Below are 21,655 nucleotides of genomic sequence, written 5' to 3'. Positions count from 1 at the left end.
GTTTATTAAATAATTATGAGCCAAATAGTCTCCAGTATGATCCCAGTGTTTCAGGTGTTTCATATAGTATCATGTTTTTTTCCTTTAAGGCTGGCAGCTTTCACAAACTAAGATACTAATGCTTATGCTTACCTGTGGAGGAGGCAAAGCACGGCATGCATTTCTGCTTTACTGCACGACACTGGGTGGCGCCATGGGGCACTAGGATTTAAATTTCGTGAAGTCCACCAGTCGTCGCTAAAACTCCAGCTTTAGTCTGCCAAAATCAATCCCACAATCCTCGCACACCGGCGGTGTATTCATTTGAATGGTAAGACTGTGAAACGCTAGCAAACCTGCACAGAGAGGAGTTGCGCTTGAGTTTAACCATTTTGTCACGTTTTGGATTTACGTACCTGCGGACACCTGAAGACACATGACAAAATGAACCGGTAGGTATAAAACTTTATTGTTTAAATGTTGGAAATTGTGTCTGAACCGCCGCTTGTGAAGCCATATGTTCCCAGACTTTCAAGGCTAACTAGCTAGCTAGCTTCCACTAGCGGCCCAGCTGGTTACTCTCTACGTCTCCGCGTATCCTTGATAGTTGAGCTAAAAGCTAACAGTTAGCTAACTGTAGGAATATGAGCCAAGAGACGTAACGAAATGCGGCGGTGTGCGCATTCAAACCTCGAGTGTCTCATTTGTGGTAGGAAAGAAAACACTAACCTAATTTTAATCCACATTTAGTGGCATTTCTGACTCTTGTTGCACCTCGGTTATTCAACATTGATGCTTATACCGCAGCAGCCAACGCCTTCGTAACTCAAATGTAGCGTTTTTGTTTTGTTTTTCTTAGTTGAATGTTTGTCTTTTACTCTTTGCTAACCACACGGCTGCACCGTAGATCACATGCTGCACATAGCTAGCATTTAAGTTATTAGGCCACGAATAGAGATTATGACTTGTTGCAACTCTTGAAAATGAGATTTGTTCCAACGATTGTCCCACAATTGTTTGTCCAACAGTGTCCCTTATTATGGCAGCTGGTGAGCATGTCTGGCAACGGGAAGTCTTTAAGGTCAACCGGAATAAACCCAATGGCTTTCTGTGATCCTGCCAGCATCTTTCTGCTGAAAAGAACATGAAGCAGGTACGGAGATATGAAAGCAACTACCATGACTTACTGTGTAAATAATTGTCCAGTTGTCTCTTAAATCCTGGTCACTGTGAAGTACCGTTGAGTGGAATTGTAGTAGTAGAGATTGTAGTAGTGGCCTCATCCCCTATCCTTTTGTTTTAGGTGGATATTATAAATAAGGAAGAATTAGATAAAGAAAGGTGAGTTTCTGATCTATATTTTGGGATTCATCTAATTATGATCACTCAGTCACTATCTGTGTCCCACAGATCATCCCTCTCAGTCACTGGACTATTAAGGCACTATTCCATAACCATTTTCACCTTGTTTGTGGCTTTTGCATTTTACTGTTTTCCAAAATAAGACGGCTTCGCATGTGGTCCATCTTGATTTCCCTCTTGGCAGATTTCAAGTGCATTACGGAGTGCGCAGTCCCGGCACAGCAAAGCGATTGTCATCTTGCAAGAGGAAGGGTTGTCCATTGGTGGAGGTGGGCTTGAAGCTGCACCGCAAAACATCAGATGTAGGCCGTGGCTGTGACCCCGGCATGGCCAATAAAGAAAATGAGCTGACATGCTCCGATGATGTGCGGGGCATTCACTACAATGACAACTGCGGGCTCCCTGTGAACTCTGCAGAGGCCTCCAAGATGGCAGGGGCCAGCTCTAAGTACAGTGACTTTACTGAGGTGAGATTCAGCGTTAAAACTACGGCTTGTGTTAGGAAATGTGGACCTTATTGCTGTTGTAGGAAAAACTGTTCTTTTTGTTCTTTGGCGTGATTGATAAAATGTGCAACACTGTTGCAGACTGAATTTCATTTGTTTGTCTTTTTGTACAGCTATCAAAGGACCATGAAGCTATGACACATGTCCTTTTTGGAAGGAATCTACGACTTAAAGTAGCACTAACACTATGGCGAAGAAATGCCAGTGAATTAGTGGCCTACCTATTAAGGTAAAACAGGGGCATTTAACACTTCATTTTTGTCATTTTTGTGTACTCTCAAATTTCATGAACACACTTTATATTTAATCATCTTTTTGTTTTCCCAGAATTCAAGACATGGGTGTGCTGCTTGACTGTTTACCTGTCTTAACAAACAAGTGAGTCTCATCTAAGTGTTTAATGTAATTTTTCCTTTTACATGTGTGTTTAACATGAACATGTAGCAACATAATCTAAATTATGTTTTTGTGACAAGCCTGTCTTGTAAATTTAGGCCATGTAAAATACACTTGACCCAAACAATGGGCAAATTGATCACTGAAGTAAGAAACTCATAGTTTACTGGAGAGGGAAGTCCCAGATATCTCTTCATAACCTATGTTCTTTGTTTTTTTTTGTATCCACCTTTTTAAGTATTTAGCTTATAGACAAAGATAAAATCAATTTCTCTTGAATGCAAACAAGTTAAAGAAAAACTAAACTATCTTTTAATTTAAAGAACAGAATAAACTATAATTCATGCACATGTATTTGTTAAGTTATACTTCACAGGTTAAATCCTTCCTTTTATTTGTGTGGATGTTTAATGTTGCTGCTCCGTTTTTAACCTTAATTTTTTGTATTTATTTTTTTTAATCCATTGACTGTCAGAGGCTGTAATTAAACTATTCAGGCAGTTTGAACATATTTTGCTGCCTTATTTTGTGTCTGCCTGTGTCACCAGTACTTATTTATTTTTTCTCCTTGTGTCTCGTCAGTCTTCAGACTGAAGCACCATGTTTGTCACTTGGCTGCTGTGTTGACCTCCTGCCCCAAGTGAAAGTGATTCTTGCCAGTAAATACGAAGAGTAAGTGGCACTGAGGAATGTCATGCATGTTTAATGGTCTCTGTCTCACTTTGGCGAAAAATCCTGAAGTGCTGAGATTAAAGAGACTAGATTTGATGTTTTAGCCTTGAAGATGATGCACCACTCATCTAAGCTTTTCACCCTTTCTGATGAATAACTAATGAATGGAACTAAGACCTTATGAAACATCTTGGACCAGTGGTGAAATGTCTTCAAGATTTAAACGGCAAAACCAGATGTATTTGCATTAGCACTTTTAAATATTATAATATTGAACACAGTAATTTAAGTAGCTGATCTGCTTTATATGCTTTGAACAGACACATCATGGTGGGTTTACACTGGGTTCAATCCGTCATCAAGAAATGGTGGCCAGAACTTTCAAAGAATGAGAAAAGACTGCGGGACAGTTGTTCAGAAGACAGGTGGGTACTGCATGTTTAAATACAACCTAATAGTCCTTCCATGGCACAACCAAGACTTAAAGGGTAGTTACAAAAATGTTTAAATTTGGCCTCATTTTCTTTTTGATTCAGGAGAAACTCCAAAATATAACACATTTAGGTCCAAGTCAGTTGGTTAGATGAAAAGATGGCTCAGGTTGAATATAAGCAGAACGTTCCTTTTTAAAGCCTCAGTGTGGTAATGTAACCAGTCATCCTACCACTGTCTATCTTTCTTAGGAATGAGAAATGGCATTGTCCTCCAGATGTGATATTATGTTTATTAAGAAGCATATTCAGTGTAATTGACTTTGTTACCAATTAGTTGTAGTCGCATTGCTGTATCTTTTCAAATACAGAAATTCAAAATGCTTCAGTTCACCAAATTTCTACCATATTTTAACATCATCCATGATTTATTTTTGCTTTTCCATCTAGTAATTATACCCATGTGCACTTGCTTATAAACAAAGGTGTTTTTCTTTTTGTCACTCTCGGCATTATGTTATCCTCTTTTGAATACTGGAAAAAAATAATTTACATACCTTGTATGTGAACTGCAATGTTGATTTCGTTAACATAATGGGTATAAAAATGACAACAAACACGGACTCACACAGTAGAAGCTATCCATTAGCACAATTATGTCAATGTTTTATTCTAGTTAGAGTCCAGGTTTGTAACTATAGGTTTACAAACATTAACCCGGTGCAATGGTAATATATGTATGTTAATTGCAGGAATATTGAAGTCATGAAGCAGCGGCTGAAGGACTTGTGGAAGGAAGGAGCCCGCTTATGTTTGGTTCCAGGATCTACAGGAGAACTGGCAAAGGTGAGATGGATTATTTCAGAACTCGTCAGGGATTTATTTACGATGCAGTGGTTGTTAACGATTACTCAAGAGTGGGGAAAAAAAGCTTTAAAATGGCTTTTAGCAGATCTTAAAATATTAAATTTTCAGCACCAAGCTTTGTCTGAGTTACTTATTTGAAGGTATTTTCAAAATAAAAATGCTTGCTATGCTTCTTCCTGATATGGACAAAATGTAATGAAAAATATTTGAACTGAGTCAGCACCACCATGAAAAGGTTTTTAAAATTAATATCATGGCACACAGATATTTATCACAAAACATTTTTACCAGACTGTTCAGGTGCTCCTGCTGTTTATATTCTGTCCTCTGTTGATTTTGGGTGGACACAGCCAACCACTCCCATCCTAAAAAAAACTCTGAGCCACCATGAGTAGAGTCTGTATTGCGGTTCATTTGTTTCCATCTTCACATCCTGTTTCATACTGAAATACATCATACCATTTAAAGAATATCGTGGTTTCACTGCCATTTAATGAGATCTTTAGAAGGAAATAAACTCTTAAGTTGATTCTAAGTTTTACTCAATATTTTGCAGAAAGCCAAATTAACATTTTTTTATATTTAAGGTTCAGTGTACAAACAACAGCCTAATCTTGAAAATGTGTTATGAGAGCCCTGTGATTTATTCATTGTGTCGATAATGTGTGAAAACAAAGATTATTTTAATGCATGCGGGATGTCACACTGACTGCAACGACAACTAATGTGTTATCTTCACTTCATGTTGCAGGCCATAGAGGCTTATCTATCACAGCTGCCCTGACAGTTGTCAATGTAGCACTCTGAGGATGTGACCACTACTGCCGGATCATGGCTGTGTTTCAACCTGATAATGATGCCAGAGAAATGGACTGGTTCATTCTGCCACTTAAACTCAAACCTCTTACTGGGACTGAACTTGGTAATTCAGACCACTCCCTCAGTGAGAGCTGGAGACTCTTAAGGAGGGCTCCGAGAGCCTTTCTGCAAAAAAAAAAACAAAAAACAAAAAAAACAGCAAATGACTGCTTCACATTGAAGTGGACCGTCTTGTGAGGGGACATATTTAGTGGACCTCCATGAGACTGGGTGTAACGTCGCTCTATGAAGTGCCAAGCTCTTTGTCTCTCACTACATCACTCTTTGCCATGGAATGCAAATGCACTTGTGGATGTAATGAATGCTCCGCTGTTTTGATGTTTTGCGCCTGGGTTCTCTGGAATCAGGAACTTGAATCTGCGACAGTCTTAAGTTATTAGAGCTTGTTTTCAGTTTGCCTCTTCATATGACATTTGACTGTATGATGTAAAGTGTAAAAACAAGTGATTCTTTTAATCTTCTTTTAAATAAATTTGATAAAAATCTAAACTTGATTCTTTTATATTCTTTTTTTTTTTTTGTGATCTGAATACAGATAATGTGAAATAAGTATGACCTATTTATTGAGCTAGTTGTTTTGCAGGTTAAAACTAATCCTGTCAAGGGAGGCTCAAATATTTAGATATTGGGACAATTATTGCTTTAAATTATGGTAGCCTATAAAAACAGTATAATAAATGCATTAAAGTAAACATACAGTGGCAAGAAAAAGTATGAACCCTTGGGAATGACCTGATTTTCTGCATTAACTGGTCATGAAATGTGATCTGATCTTCATCACAAGTAGTCATAAGTATATACAATCACAATGTGCTTGAGCTAATATCACACAAATGATTACAGTCTTTTGTGTCTTAAGTGAGTACACCCATTCACAGTGCTGGCCAAAAAAAGTAAATGAACACTTAATAACTGGTTGAACCTGCTTTGGCAGCGGTAACATCAAACAAGCGCCTCTGACAGCTGCTGATCATACCTGTACAACGTTCAGGAGGAATTGTGGACCACTGCTATAGAACTGCTTCAGCTCAGTCATATTCTTAGGATGTCTGGTGTAAATGGCTCCCTTCAGATCATTCCACAGTATCTCTACTGGTATAAGGTTTTAACTCTGGTTGGGCCCCTCCAAAAGTGGATTTTATTTGTCTGAGGTCAGTCTGTAGCAGATTTACTTTGATGTTTTGGGTCATTGTCCTACTGCATCTCTCATCTACTGAGATTCAGTTGGTGGAGTTTATCAAATATGTTAAGTTTTGAAGGAAAAGAGTAAGTGATTATTATATTATTTTTTTATATTATTTTTTAGAAAAGTGGATTTGTGTTTTTTTCTCATCTAAATGTCAACATTTGTGTTGAATTTATGTTGTTTACATCAAAATGAAGTATGTAAAGTTAAGTATAACAATGTACAACTGACATCAACGTTAGTCAAGTGTCATTGCCTGTTTGTACAATAAAGTTTCTTCTCCAGTGACGTCATTTTTCGCAGAGACAGCTGATGCGCCGAGTCCTCCGCTCCTTCGCTAAACTGCTCTTGAATACATGTTGACGCACATATAGTTAGACTTCATTTTAATTCAGTAAAGATTGTTAATATGTTGTGCAGGGAAAGGATACCGCTGTTGTGGGTTTTCGTGCAGGCTGCGGTCGTCGTGGCGTGGTGTTTCGCTGACATGGAAACGGGGCCTGGCGCAGGTGTACCGACACAGCCGAACGGGGATCGCTTCAAAATCGAGGGAAGAGCGATAGTTCCGGGGGTAAAAACACAAGACTGGGTCTCCACGGCCAGAATCCTGGTGGAAGGTGAAGAATACGTGGGTTTTTTGAGGTAAGAAACGGCTCACGGTTACACCTGCTAACTAGCTAGCATGTTAGCGAGGCTAGGTAGCATTAGCATAGCCGGCTAGCCTAAACGGTTGGTTGAATTGCTGCTGCTGTTGGCAGATGGCAGGTCCTGCCTGTCCGAACTAATTTACAGCTTAATAATAGTGGATGTAAGTCGTGCCAACTAGGACAACAACATAGCTGTGTCTTCATCACCGACCTGTCACTGAATTTAGCTATTCATTGCACAACAAACTCAGGCCTACTAGTCTCGTAGTAGTTGTAACCAAAACAAACCTTTTTCACAAGGGACGTGTCTGTTGTTACTGTTAAACAGCCTCTGATGTAGCGGTATGGTGGTACAGTAAAATCTAACACTTCCTACAAAATAGCTACACTGCCTTAATGATATTTGGTGCTCCTCTTCAAATTAAGATTAACTTTATTATCAATTGATTGGTTAGAGGTGGCATATATAATATTCAAAAGCCAAGAAAGAGGGGAAAAGAATCTGTCAGTTTATTTAGCACACCTAGCTGAAAGCAATGTGGGCTAATACAAAATATATGTTATTAATCCTCCCTTCCTGAAGCTTATAATGTTCATGTTTTGTTGAAACTGTGTCATAGAGATGTTGAGTCACCTGTATGTTCACATTGGAGGATCTAGTTAGTGTTGCTATATATATTAGCTATATGTTCCTAATGGATTGACAAGTGATAGTATAATCCCTCTTTTTCAGTATCCCCTCCAGCCCACACACAACATACATATAACTCATACACACTCAAGTTGCTGAGTAGTGAGTGACCATATTATAAAAATAATTTGTGAGGTATTATTATAACTAAGGCATTGAATGTAACAATATCGCTTAATATAATTACAGTCCTTTGGTAAGCTTGATTTCATGTAAATTTTAGAATTGGCACTTCAGCAATTTGGCTTACACTTACATAAAGTTGGAGGATGTGAGAGACACAGTAAAAAATGAAATATTAAAATCATAGCAGCAGAGGCAAAGATAACTTATTCATCCCCCCAGGCCTTGCTTCTGCCCACATAGTTAAGGTTGTACAGGCCTTAGATATTGCAACACAGGATTTCTGTTAAAATGTCTCCAAATCAAGATACAGTAACCTGTTAACACCTCAAAGGTTCTTTCCCAGCTCCCTCTTTACAGATGAATTAGTGCACCTTACAACGAGTAAACTCATCCACATATGGTAAATTGGTGCAGTGCCCATTGGTGCATTGTGGTAGAATTATTTAATGATTTTAAACATAGTGCGTAATGCACACTTTATTATTCCTTTGGCAACAGTAATATCTATCTATTTATAATGTAACCATGGATGCCTGAGAAAACAATAAGGCCTTGCTTTCTTTGCAGTTACAATTGGTTTGGTTGTTTGACAGTGATTCTTAGATAATGGCAAGTGTTTGTTTAAGGTTGGTTTTCTTTTACGAGAAATTGCTTTAACAGTCTACCCATATAAAATCAATATGTGCAGCTGGAGAATGAAATAGTTTAAATGATCTTGGTACTTTGTCTTCTTACAGAACTGATGGAAGTTTTGCTGTGAATGATGTCCCTTCAGGATCTTACGTTGTAGAAGTTGTCACGCCAACCTTTAGATTCGAACCAGTGCGTGTTGATATCACATCCAAGGGCAAAATGAGGTAAGACCTTATTGTTGAGAGAGAGGCCAAAAAGGCACATAGAAATATTTCATGTTGAGTCAGCCTTGTATATTCTTCAGTGCACTCTGAAAAAGCAACTCTGTTCCACTAAAGTAACCATGTGTCATTTCACAGGGCACGTCTTGTGAACTACATTAAGACTTCAGAAGTAATTCGCCAGCCATATCCTCTCCAAATCAGGGCAAGCGGCGCTCACAGCTACTTCATGAAGAGGGAAACCTGGGGCTGGACAGACTTCCTTATGAACCCAATGGTAAAAACACTGATGAACATGCTGGATATGTATGATCTATTGTGTTGATATACCTCAGCAGTGGTAGGAGATGTGTATGTGTGTTAAAAAAGTGCAACAGCTCAGATTTAGGTAAGTAGAAGTGCACAGTCCTTGGACCAGGAAATGTGGGCATTAGTTAAACATTAATAATGATTCCTGTGGTCTACAAATTATGAACTTAATGGTGCACAACCTCAACTTGAGATGTTTCTGAATATCCAAGCACCCTGATCTGGAATGTAACACTTGTAAAGAAGAGTAGATCAAAACCATTCTATTTACCAAAAGGAAATCCAGAAAATAAGACTGTATTATTCTTATTATTATTGTTCATATCTGTTCTAATCAATCAACTGTTTAGTTTGTGTGTGAGAATAATTTCCGCCATTTCATATAGACGCTTGCTTAAAGATGAACTACTTCTGAATCTCATGTTTAAATGCAATGTACCTGTTTCTCCTGCAGGTTATGATGATGGTTCTGCCACTGCTGATTATTGTCTTGCTGCCCAAAGTGGTCAACACCAATGACCCAGAGATGAGAAAGGTAAAGACTCCTTAATAGACCAAAGTGTTATATCAGATGCATTGTACGTACATTGAGTTCATCATGCTGTGTCTTTTAATTGTATTGGATGCATTCTGATCAGTTTAATAAGGATTTATTGAATGGCACTAAATAGCACAATTCCTTTGTTTGTGATGTCAGCAATCAAAGGAAAATTTGTATTAACTTCATGACACCCTGTCCTGGTCTAGTATGAACAAATTATAACTGTGAGAAATGTCAGTGCAATCAATCAATTTCACTGCTGTCTTTACAGGAAATGGAGCAGTCCATGAACATGCTGAACCCCAACCCTGAGCTTCCAGACGTCTCTGAGCTCATGACCAAGCTCTTCTCTGGCTCCAAGGGCTCCAGCAAGGCAGGCAGCAGCAGCAAGGGCACCAGGCCAGCTGCCAAGAGGAGGTAGTACTGTTCTGTACGCGTTTCTTCAGTCTGCCTAAAGAAGCACGAGTTATGCCATGGAAGCAAGATTTTTAAGTGTCATTTTCCCCTCCGGGTCTATTGTACAGTTTTCTTTATTAATAGATGTTTTGAGCACATCTTGATTTCTATTAAGCTATTGGAAACTGAGCAAAACTAAGATTTTTTTTTTTTTTCATACTGCACTGATAGAAATTTCTTAATCTCTGTAAAAGCTGTAATTCTTCATTTGCTCTCTACTTTCTACAAGTGGCTCTACTACTCATCATCAGTCTTTTCTGTGCTAACCCTCTGGTGTGCATTTTTTTCCACTGCTGCTAATTCCACTACCTGAAAGAGAACATATATACATACTCAGAGATTTTCTTGTTTTTTCGATTTCAGTAATACGACTGTGAATGAAGATTAATTGAATTTTAAGAATTCTTATTTAAAAGCCTAGATAATTAAATTGCAATGGTTATATAACAACTTTGTTTTTATTTCAGACCATTTTATTATGTTGAAATTGAGCACATGGCCTTCTCATTTTTACCATACGGCCAGGATTCACATAGTGTACATACGTGCCTAAGGTGTATAAATTAAAATGATAACTACTGGACGGTCAAAGAGTGATAGAGCTGTGTGGTTGCTTTCAAGATCTCTAGAGTGTAACTGGCTTTACTTTGAATAAAGCGACAGTAAAGTCCATATTAAAGTCACAATAAAATGTGTCTGTGATAAATGTCCTCAGTTAACCAGAACTCGGTATCAGTTGCTGACAGGAAATAATGAATGACTGTTTATCATAACTCAAGGTTCACTTACTAGCTTTTTTCAGGCTTTCAGCCATATCACATTTTCTTCATCAGCTGTGGGGTGTTTGCTCAGTTGTCATGGAGATGGATCTGCTGACTTGTGAGCTCAGTAGCTTTTATGTTTTTCACTTAAGAGTTAACTGTAAACCATCAGGGACGTCCTGAAGGTGCTAAACAGATAAAATCATAACATCTGCCGAGCTGGCACCTCAAGAGATGATCTCCATGACAACTCAACAAATCGTACCTGCAGATAAAGATGTGTAATGTGGTTGAAAGTATAGCTCGACCGATACAGGATTTTTTATGTAGATATCGATATTTGGGAGTGTAAAAAAAATCTACTAACAATATATTGACTGGTAGTTTTTTTTTTGTAAATAAACACATAAACAATCTTGTTTCGGATCACTTTAGATTTTTTTTTTTTTTGTGACTAAGGTACATACCATGTGTTACATTTTAAAATTGAAACATCAACTTAACCAAGCTCTCTGGTGGACGAACTGTGTAAATGAGACACAGTTTCTAAATCAAATTTCTTGTTGCTCAACCAATACACATATGTATTTGCAATAAGCTAATATCAGCCAATATATCAACCTGGCTGATTCATCAGTCTATCTTATAGAAAGTTCTGGGAAAAGCTACTAGTCGATGGGCTTTGAGTTGTGATTGTTTTGTCAAACTACTACTTCCAAGATCAAGAATCAGGGCTGGGATGCCCAGAGGGTCTCTAGATAAATCTGAGGAGTTACAAGATGATTATAGGGAAAGGAAAATCAAAAAAATTTCTGTTTTTTTGTTTTGTGGTTGTTGTTTTTTTTGTTTTTTTTTTACTTTTGCTTTTGAAAGAATGCTTATGATACTTTGACCTCTTCAGGCCTCTAGAAATCCTTTAAATAAAACAATCTGAGAAATCACTTTTTTGAGTTGAACTGCTCATAGCTGATGTTCTATCTAAGGTGTTGTTTATACAGATATTAGCTGTGTTTTAACCCAACCTGCGACAAAGTGTATCCAAAACGTTTATATGGGTGCTGAAACATAATATAAGCTGAAGACAGACTGACAAAAGATATGCTACTCCCAGTATAGTGATAGCTCATCAGATTTAATTTAACTGAACGTTTTGATCTAACGGAGCTTCCTCTCTGAGGTCATCACCTGTGATGAGGGGTCACAAGTAGACATTGCTTGATATTATGGGTCATGCTGGGACCCACTGCTTTGGAGGGATAAGGCTGGTGATGTTCTGTAGTTTTCCCTTGGTCAAGATACTGTATCACATGAAAAGACCAAAACCAATGTTGTGTCCGTCTCAATATTTCCAACTAAACTGACACAAATTAGACCATGGACACCCATCTGATAAGATTTTTGCTTTTAGATGTTTTATTACAGAGTGTTTTAAACAGTCACATTCTGTCATTGTGTTACTTATGGAAGGAATTTTAGTGAAAATAAATGATTCCCCTTTTTGCTGGGGACCCCCAGGAACCCCCTCTACGACCTCTGGGGGTCCCCTGACCCAACTTTTATAACCATTGCTCTAGGGAGTATTAAAGTCACCAGGACTGTTGATGTGGAACAGACTCAAAACAAACCATGTGGCCATGTTCACTGTAATATTATTGAACAACAATGGAGGTCTAAGATCAATTCATTGTTGTGTTCTTTTCATAGAATTTGTTATCTATAAGAAAAATAAGTTCTATCACCAGCCTTATCCTTTAATAATAGAGTCTTATCGGACTGTTATAATGCAAAAGCCTGCACCAACATGGAGTCTTAGGACCAGAGAGACCTCCGATGTCCTCTGGGAAGTCTTGAGCTCTGTTCTGCACTCACCAACTCTACATATTATCCATGGCACGTTAGTTTTATTAGTCAACTGTTGGAGCGGGCAATGATTTGCTCCCAAAAAGAAAAAAAAACAAAGTTCAAACCGGATCAGATCAGAATCAACATGATGAATGCTGAAAATGTTTGTGTTGACCAAAGTATAATTGTGCCTTTGAATTTGTATTTCACTGTTCATATCAGTACACACAGACTCACTGTCACAACACTGCACACATGGACAATGAGCACTGATCCATTCACAAAGCACTTTTGCCTCTGAGCAGAACAAAAGGCACAGAGTTTAGGGAGATACATTTGACATTACATCTTTAACAACATAAAAGTGCAGTAATTTACAACAGCATCACTCATCCATCAGAGAGACATGGTGGGAGTCAGGCTTCAAATACCATCTGTCCAAGTTTTTTCTTCTTTTTCTTTTTTTTTTTTGCAGTAATATGAATATTGACAATAATAGAGGTGTGATCCATAAACAATCTGACGTCATATTACCACTCTGAAACTAATGCAGTCATTGCACAGAAATGTACAGATTAGCCCTTGATCAAATATCAATAGCAAGAGCCAAGAAGGAAAACAAGAAGAAACATTCACTAAACACTGATATATATACTAATCAATTTACATTTACAATTTGTGAGGTGTAAAATCCAACAGAATCAGTGAAATGTGTTCTGTATACTCTAAATTATTTTTGAATGTGTAAGCCTACATTTATGTCTTTTATATACAGTGGGGGTGAGCATTACAATAAAGGAGGATAAGATGAGGGTTAAAGGACAGGTTCAGGGATTTTACTAATGCTAATACATTATGTGCATTAAAAGTGCGTTCTTACCAGTCTCTGTAATCATGGAGTGTAAGAGTTGAGGGACTGAATCAACAGTTCTGTGCAAAAAAAAAAGAAAAAGCATTTTAAAGTTCAGGCACTTGCTGTTTTGGATTTCTAAAATTGTCCTATGAGCCTCAGCAGGCTGAAATGTTGAGTATGGTAGCTAAAAGGGTTATTTTGAGAGAATGGAGATCCAGCTCCCCTCTGGGTTTTAAAAGTGGCTCAATGATGCTGTTTCCTATTTTTATTTGGAGATTAGGTTCTCTGCATCTGACTCCTACTGTAAGTTTGTGAAGAATAGGGTCCCTTTATTGATCATATCAGAAAGCAAATTGGTGCAACTAAGAAGTATGTGTTGATTTATCTAGGATGTCTCTCATTTTAAACTTTATTTTTAACTGCTCAAGTATTTGAATCATATTTAAATAACATTTGCAGACTGTAACAACGTACGGCCAGTTCCAGCCTGTATGGACATATCCATCATGGCGGCAATGGACACTGAATGTCTGGGCATGCACCGACAATTACTTGCTATTCTGAAAACCTTGTTTGTTTGTTTTGTCGATGTTTAGTTTAGTTTTTTTTAAATTGCGTGTTGTATCATGTATCATGGTGGGAGTCTGTGTGTAGTTAGCTCTTGTGTGTTTTTCTATGTGTTTGTTCTAAAAGTTCAAAATAAAGTTCAAAGAGAAGTCCAGGCAAAGTTAAGATGAGACTTCAGCAACCAGCTCTAGTTGGTATGTTCCAGAGTTATGTGTCATTAGTGTCAAACTCACTCTTTGGGTTGCTGATGATTCTATATCTAACACCAGAAATGTGTAAATTTCCTGTCATCAGTGTTTTCTTTTCTTGTTTTGTTTATGATGAACATTTTATTGAACATTTCAAGAAGGTAACAGAAACAGACGTGGATCATTTCATGTACTAGGGAACCCACCAGAAAAAAACATGCGCATACACACACCAGCGCTGTGTTTACTTGGAAAACTACTTGTGAATGTAAAGCAAAACAGTATTGCATCAGTGTTTCTGGAGGTAAAATGGACAATCTTATTGAACTGGAAAACAGAAAGGGGACTGTTGCAGTATCTGTCTCAAAGAATACACTGCTTAGGAAAGTATTCAGCTGCTTTGGAAACTTCATTTATATCTGGCATTAATTTAAATCACTTTATAGAAATCTATTCTATGATATTAAAGAGTAGATTTCTATTGATGAGTGGAAAAAAAAGACACAAAATGTCACAAAAACTTCCAAAGGGGCTGAATTCCTTTTATGGTCTCTGCATATGGACGGATTAGCAAAGAAGCAGGTGGCGTATGACCTCTGATGAAATCATAGTGAATGATGAATCCCTATAAGGTCAAAATTAGAAAAAACAGGACAAATACAAAATACGATTTGATGTAGGAAGAAGGATATGGACATTTTATCTTGCCACACACTAACCCCTATATTTATGTTAATGTTTATACTGTGTGTGTTTTACGATATTTTGTAATGTGGTGTGCATGTCATGGTTTGTCTCAAAAATAAAAAATAGAAGAAACACCTCATATTAGCTTTGGCTTATCTTTAAAATGCATTTTTGCACAGAACAAGGACTGAAGATTTGGACCCTGATCTCTTAAACTCAGGAGGGGATGACTCTCAATGACCAGTATAGAGAGGAATGATTACAGCAACTACTAACACTTTAAATGTACATATCTGCATGTAGGTATTGTATTGAAAGAGTACTCCACCTATTTAGCATTGCACTCCGGTAAAGTTGTTGGACTCAGGATGGACAATTTTTAAAAAAAAAAAGGATAAAAATTAATGAAGTAGAACCAAAGATATCGTCTTCTTAATTCCATGAATTGTTCTTCCTTGTCACTTCCGTCTAACTCCACACTCCAGGGTTCCCTTTTAAAAATAGACCTCATCAACAGAAATCATCTGAACCTATTCTTTAACCTTTAACCTTTGTAAGAATGTGTTGCCAGCTTCATTTGGTTCCTTTTCTGTAATAATCTGGAGCAGCAGTTTAAGTGCTGCATCAGGCTCGGCACATTTTCCACCAACACGTACTTTAACACAAAAATCACATGCAGCACTTCATGCTGAAGATGACCACCGACTACCGCATATATCAAGAGAAGCCCACATGTGGGCAAAAGTCGGTGTTAATATTGCAGTGCCACATCAAGTCATTTTATTGTTGACATTTGCGTTTTGTCCGCACCAGTACAGCTTGTCCTCGCCTCTCCTCCTCCTCCTCCACTGGCAGAGCAGAAGCATGCGGAAGGTCTTCTGGAAGGTCTTGTTGCAGAGGGCGTAGCACATGGGGTTGATGGTGCTGTTGACGTAGCACAGCCAGTAGCCCAGGTGCCAGAGGGACATAGGGATGCACTCGGTGCAGAAAGTGGAGATGAGCACCATGATGTTGTACGGCGTCCATGTGAGGATGAAGGCCAGGAGGATGGCACTGAGAGTCTGGGCTGCCTTCTTCTCCTTCACCAGCACCATCCTCTTCCTCTTGGTGATCTGGTTCTTCAGCGCGGGGTCCATGGGCTTGGAGGTGGTGGAGGAGGAGGATGGGGAGGCATTTTTGGCAGGCTGCTCTGCCTCTGAGGGGCAGGGTGTTGCAGGTGTAGGATTTCCGTTTTTACCCTTTGAGCCAGGTTTGAACTTATAAGAGATGCACTTTTTACTGGTTTTCTTTAGAGGAGTGGAAAAATACTGATCTTCTGTAAAGTCAGTCACCTGCCCATTCTTATTACTTTGCCCGCTACCTTGCTCTTTGAAAGATCCCTGTGGGGTTTCTATTGAAACGTGATGCTCCTCCTCCTCAGATGAGGTGTAGCTGTTAAAGGAAGTGATCTGATCTGCTTTTGCCCACGCATCATCTGACCTAGTGGTTGTCTTTGTGGTGTTACTTTGGTTGGACGAGGACCAGGAGGCCTGACTCCGGTCTCTCCTCTCTCTGGTGAAATGAAAGCAAGAATGAATAATAGTTTTCTGTGGTTTAGTCCCCTCTGGAACATTTTCTGTTGCGAGCCCTTGCAGCTCTGCCAGATCTTTGGTGCGTTTCTGCGTCTCCTTGTAAATTCTACAGTACAGGATAGTCATAACAGAGACTGGGATGTAAAAAGCAGCAATTGCTGTCCCAAATGTGATCACAGGCTCAGTTAAAAACTGTATCTGACACTGGTCTCTCTCCTCCTCCTTCTTTTCTCCTGTTTTCTCTCCTGTAAAGTACTGCCAGCACAGAATGGGTGGTGCCCAGAGGACAAATGACACCAGCCATGCAAGGCCTATCATGATGGCAGCTCTCTTTGGAGTCCTCTTTGCCCTGTAAGTCAGTGGCCTTGTGATGGAGAAGTACCTGTCAAAGCTGATGACAAGTAAGTTCATAACTGAAGCATTGCTGGCTACATAATCCACTGCAAGCCAGAGGTCACATGCTAGGTTCCCCAAGGACCAGTAACCCATCAGTATATATGTGGTGTACAAGTTCATGGACAGCACTCCTATGATGAGGTCAGCAAACGCCAAACTCAGCAGGTAGTAGTTGTTAACAGTCTTCAGCTGGCTGTTTACTTTGAAAGAAAGCATCACCAGCACATTGCCAACTATAGTTATCAAGCTGACAATGGCTGACACAGTAGCAATGGTTATAACCTCCCAAAGGCTGTGAGGAGCAGCATGTGACGTGTTGCCATAAGTGCTGTTTGGAGAATCCATGGTGCTGTGTTATCTGTCCGTGCTATCGGTGTCAGGTCAGTATGAAGTGACCCTCTGTGGCTCCATGTGGAATGAGCAGGTTTCCTGAAATGGAAAGAAAAACAGTAATGAGACACAACTGCACAGAATTATTAGTCATATTTTTTATTATATCACGATAAACCACAAAAACTGTCAAAACATGTAGCAGTAGTTTTCAGTTTATTTAAATGTCTTTGATGAACATGTTTGTGAGTTACAACATCACGTCTAATACAGCAGCTTTTTAATATGATGTTGCTATTTGAATAAGTAACCCACTTTATTTTGTTTGATAAAAAACTCGTCGTAAAATACATTACGTCATTACAGAAATAAAAAACACATATGCTGCATTGTTGTACTCAGGAGAAAGTAGTATTTAAAACTCTACTATTATTTCAATTAATTTTTAATAGACCTCAAACGTTAAATGTAATTTCGCCATTTTGCAGTCCCACATCCAATCCTAATTGTTATTTGATGAAACGCAATAATATATTTGAATTTAAAATATTTTGATGGAGGTAAATCAAATAAATTAGTAATTTATGTATTCGTTGTTCTGTTTATTCACCTTTTTATTCTTACTCCAGTTGTAAAGTAAATTTATATTTCCTTCTATATTGGTTGAATTTTTGTATTGTTTATATTTTGATCGTTCTCTACATGTCCGTGTACAAATCGGCACAAATACGTAGATGTACCATATATTTTGGTCCATATGAAACCCGGAACCTTAATGCCATCTTATCGTAGGACCTCATTCAATGTAGCACCAGGTCCAAAAAGCCACCGCTGTCTCTGAAGCGTGGATGTAAGACGCGGATTAAGACACGGTAGAGAAAACATCTATGCCCTGAAGCCACTACGTGGTGTCACTTGCTAAAGTGTCCGGCCACAACAGACGGCAATGGAAGGTAGACCGAGCAGAGGCAGGGGAGGCAGTTGGAAAAGAGGTGGCCGAGGTGGACACGACAGTGACAGCTTTGGCGGTGAGCACCGGGGCAGAGGCCGAGGAGGCCACCATCGCGGCCGGGGCAAAAGAGACCACTACCGCGGTCGTGGACGCGGGGGAAGCGCGCATGCAGCAGAGTTCCATAACCGGGTGAGAGAGCACGGAGTATGCATCCCATAGGCGGTCCTGTTATATCACTCTGCCGAACTGCATTGAAAACATAGTGAATTCCGTAGTTTTCCTCACTGCGTTAACTCACATTGTGGGACGATGACATAAAACTAAGTACTTTCTCCTCTTCAGTTCGGCCTAATTAATTAGTGTAATTGTCAGCCGGTGCTGCAGCTCATCTGCACCAAAATCCTTTGCGGAAGGTGCAGAGGCCGGTACAGAGCGCTGTAAAAAAAAAAAAAAAAAAACTTTAAATATTCATATGTTGTTAAAATGAAGTTATGCTTCGTGGATAACCTGAAAGCTAACTTTAGGCTCCACTGTAACTTTACAGCTACCACTGTGCTATGTACTAACACTGTGCATTGATTCATTACTTTGCACTAGAGGTGGGGTTCATGGTATCACGCTTCTCTATTGTACATTATGCACATTATGGGATTCTGTCTTCACGTACAGAGTGAGACTGAACAGAATGAAACCTTACTAGAGTATCATCAGGCACTTGAAATGCCTCCCACAGCACTTTAACATTGTCATTGTACAATCTGGGCCTTTGGTATGACACTAGAGGGTTCAGCTTAATTTCCACAGGGATGTTCAGTCAGTCGATGCTCCTGTCATGGTAACTACAGAACTAGAAGTTAAACAATAGGGGCTCTGTGATTGCAATCATAAAAAAGCCCCTTTGGTTCATATGGGCTTCTTGATTGCAATCATGAAAATCTCCTTTGGTGCATCCATTGCTGCCATGTGGTCTTGATGATATTGTTTGTGGGGCGGGGGGAGCACTGTTTTGTTTTTTGTGTGTTCGAGTTTCGACAAGGCCCCAGAAAAGCTGAGCACAACCACAGCTTTGTCAGTGTGACACATTTGTCAGTCTGCATGTTTCCATGACAACATTATTAAAAGGTTTTTGCAGCTATCTGACAAAACAGGAAGAAATCTGTGACTTAGACAAATTTAACGAGTTCAGTTTTGGCACCGACATCTGTTCTTTGTCGTACAGTGGGACATGGCTTTTACCTTGATCCTTTTGTTAGATGTGGCTACCAATCATGAATAGGAGCTAAGTGTTAATGGCATCTTTACAAAACACTCTTTGAATTGTACTGTGTGGAGCACCGTCAATGGAAATATAATTTTTGGTTATGGGGGGAAATCTTAGTCACAGCAAAGCAATCAGTTTAGACTTTTTGAAGTTAGTAAAAATGAGACAAACAAAATCTGAATTATTCTTTTTTGTTTTTGTTTTTTTTAGATGATCTGCTATTTCTCTTTGTTGTGGTCTAAGGCTGTATTTTCATTACAGATTAATGGCAGTTATTTTTCTGTTAATAGACTCATGGATTAATAGACTAATCATTGAATCTCTATTCTGAACAGTCCCTGTCTTCACATCATCTGATGTTTGTGGAGAATGGAGTATTCACCTAAGATTTTTGAACTTTGCAAGACTTTTGTGTGCTTCCTTTCCCTCTGTCCTAACCTAAGTTTCAAATAGTACATTTTTTGAATTATGGAAGCAAGACATTTCATTGACGTTTCTTGTAAATGGGTTAAATTGGCATTCGACCAATTGAACTTCATGCTTGTCTGCACTTAAGGTGCAGTTGGACCAGATTTCGTGAGGCAAATAGAATTGTGCAGTGTGACAAACAGCAGACCAGACAAGAAACAGTGTGGGTGAGGTTGTAAAAGCGTTGCTCATTGTGTTGTGCCGCCATGTTTTCTTTCAGCACCAAGATGAAGGAGACAATGTTCAGGAGGAAGATGAAAGGAGGGAGGTTTTCTCCAGGAGGAAACTGGAGTCAAATTGGGATCGTTACGCGGAGTCAGAGAAACGGGAGCCCGATGACAACATGCCCACTCAGAGAGGAACGGATTACCTCGTCCTGCTGGAGTCAGCAGGTAAGATGTGGACACGAAAAGCTGGGAGAGTTTGTGTTTGTTTTGCCAGCCACACTTGTTGCTGCTTAGTCAGCTCTCAGCCGGAGTCAAGTCAGGCATCGGAGCTTTCCAAAAACAATTAAATGTTCCTATAATGCTGACTCCTCTGGGCTTAGATTTGTTACATGAATGAGTTTCTTTCAAAGGTAGAATTGTATAAGTAAACTAAATAATTAGCAGAGAACAAGGAAGGACATAAATCATTTGCAGATTGAATTTTTGGACTTCTTTTAGCAGTTTCTGGGATAGTGGCTCTGTGAGCACGACAAATAAAACCAAAAAGATGAAGTGACAAATTGACAGTTAGTTGCTGTGTCTCAATTTACGTACTTCAATACTCACACTGTCTATTTTGAGTACACAAGTGCTTTCGCATTGATAAGTATGGCAACATGCAATGCACAGTAAGTACCCAGATGGTGCACTCAGAACTGTCAGAAAATTGAGTGTAAAACCATGAACATTTCTCATCCTCAACGGTTGCCATCTTGCCTACATAGTGGAAGGGGAAACGACACCTATGTGTTTTTCATAGGCGTGAACACGGCGACCGAGGAACACATTGTCGGCGCCGATAGCGGCCTAATTTCACAATTGTCGCAATGACCCAGGGGGCACACACGGGAAAGTAAAATGTTCAATTTAAGTCAATTGAGCAAAGCAGCCGGCAGTCAGGCAACAATCACGGTCACATGTTGCGATTGTCATTTCCGGTGAATGCACAACAGCACTGTTTGATTTGGGACATTACTCCCCTGTTGAAATTGACACACTACGCCAGTGAGTATACTGTGTACACAGTGCGCTACATGTGAGTGCACTGATGAAGTGTCAGTCATTTCCGCCGCGGCACATTTCCCCTTGTTTTTATTTGCTCCATTTTTATCAATAATGATAAAACATCAGTTGATTAAAGAAAGGGTATAATTGTATTATGCTCATGTGTTTGTGTTGTTAATTTGTTTGTTCGGGAAAATATACTCTGTGTCAAATACTCCACTGAGACTGATTGTACTTTTCTGAAGTTGTGTCTTTATCCTAATTAGTTACAAGGAAATGTCTGTTGTCTTAAGGGGCTTTAATTGCTCTGTATGGACACTGCTGTCGGATGGCTGCATAGAAGATCCTTGTTTGTCTTTGTTTGCACATTTCAGCCTCAGTGGTCAGTGTTTTGCCCCCTGGGCTCTCTACAGTCTCATCCCTGTGTCTGTTGATATTTCTTTCCCCAAAGGAGCACAGGGTAGAGAGCTTAGCGAGCTCAGCGTGTCTTATTAGAGCACAGCTCCAGATCGCTTCAAGTACAGGACTGATTTTCCGAAAACAGTCCCCATGTTGGGACTGTCACGTTTAGCTCATGTCTCAAGTTGAGTTAAATAAGGCAGAGGGTTAGTCCTCAAATCTGTCAACTGTGCTGCCAACGGTTTTTTTATTTTTATTTTTTATGAT

General features: G+C 39.2%; 4 protein-coding genes across 4 annotated transcripts in view; 3 read left to right on the top strand and 1 right to left on the bottom strand.

The window, feature by feature from the left end:
• Positions 1-273: 273 nt before the first annotated feature.
• On the top strand, positions 274-5,581 carry katnbl1 (katanin p80 subunit B-like 1). Its single transcript, XM_023414879.2, has 10 exons — positions 274-431; positions 1,008-1,132; positions 1,283-1,320; positions 1,526-1,808; positions 1,961-2,076; positions 2,175-2,225; positions 2,826-2,915; positions 3,236-3,340; positions 4,099-4,192; positions 4,965-5,581. Exons 2-10 carry the CDS (start codon positions 1,124-1,126, stop codon positions 4,995-4,997), a joined length of 819 nt encoding a protein of 272 aa, XP_023270647.1. The 5' UTR covers positions 274-431; positions 1,008-1,123; the 3' UTR covers positions 4,998-5,581.
• A 971-nt stretch (positions 5,582-6,552) lies between these two features.
• Positions 6,553-10,593, top strand: emc7b (ER membrane protein complex subunit 7b). Its single transcript, XM_023415163.2, has 5 exons — positions 6,553-6,920; positions 8,480-8,599; positions 8,735-8,873; positions 9,360-9,440; positions 9,718-10,593. The coding sequence occupies exons 1-5, from the start codon at positions 6,688-6,690 to the stop codon at positions 9,865-9,867; spliced, it is 723 nt and encodes a 240-aa protein (XP_023270931.1). The 5' UTR covers positions 6,553-6,687; the 3' UTR covers positions 9,868-10,593.
• Positions 10,594-14,701: 4,108 nt separating this feature from the next.
• On the bottom strand, positions 14,702-17,187 carry chrm5b (cholinergic receptor, muscarinic 5b). Its single transcript, XM_023415126.2, has one exon. It carries the CDS (start codon positions 17,110-17,112, stop codon positions 15,571-15,573), a length of 1,542 nt encoding a protein of 513 aa, XP_023270894.1. The 5' UTR covers positions 17,113-17,187; the 3' UTR covers positions 14,702-15,570.
• Positions 17,188-17,901: 714 nt separating this feature from the next.
• The window catches only part of aven (apoptosis, caspase activation inhibitor), a 38,623-nt gene continuing 34,869 nt past the window's right edge, over positions 17,902-21,655 (top strand). Inside the window, exons 1-2 of the mRNA XM_023415127.2 lie at positions 17,902-18,238; positions 19,999-20,170. Coding sequence (XP_023270895.1) covers positions 18,044-18,238; positions 19,999-20,170 — 367 coding nt within the window. The 5' untranslated portion in view covers positions 17,902-18,043. The remainder of the gene's footprint in view (positions 18,239-19,998; positions 20,171-21,655) is intronic.

Source organism: Seriola lalandi, unplaced genomic scaffold (genome assembly GCF_002814215.2).
Source record: "Seriola lalandi dorsalis isolate HSWRI2012SDOR001 ecotype SW California unplaced genomic scaffold, Sedor1 jcf7180002054544, whole genome shotgun sequence".
Classification (NCBI taxonomy): domain Eukaryota; kingdom Metazoa; phylum Chordata; class Actinopteri; order Carangiformes; family Carangidae; genus Seriola; species Seriola lalandi.
The sequence above is the reverse complement of the archived record's forward strand: the minus strand, read 5'-3'. Positions and strand labels throughout refer to the sequence as shown.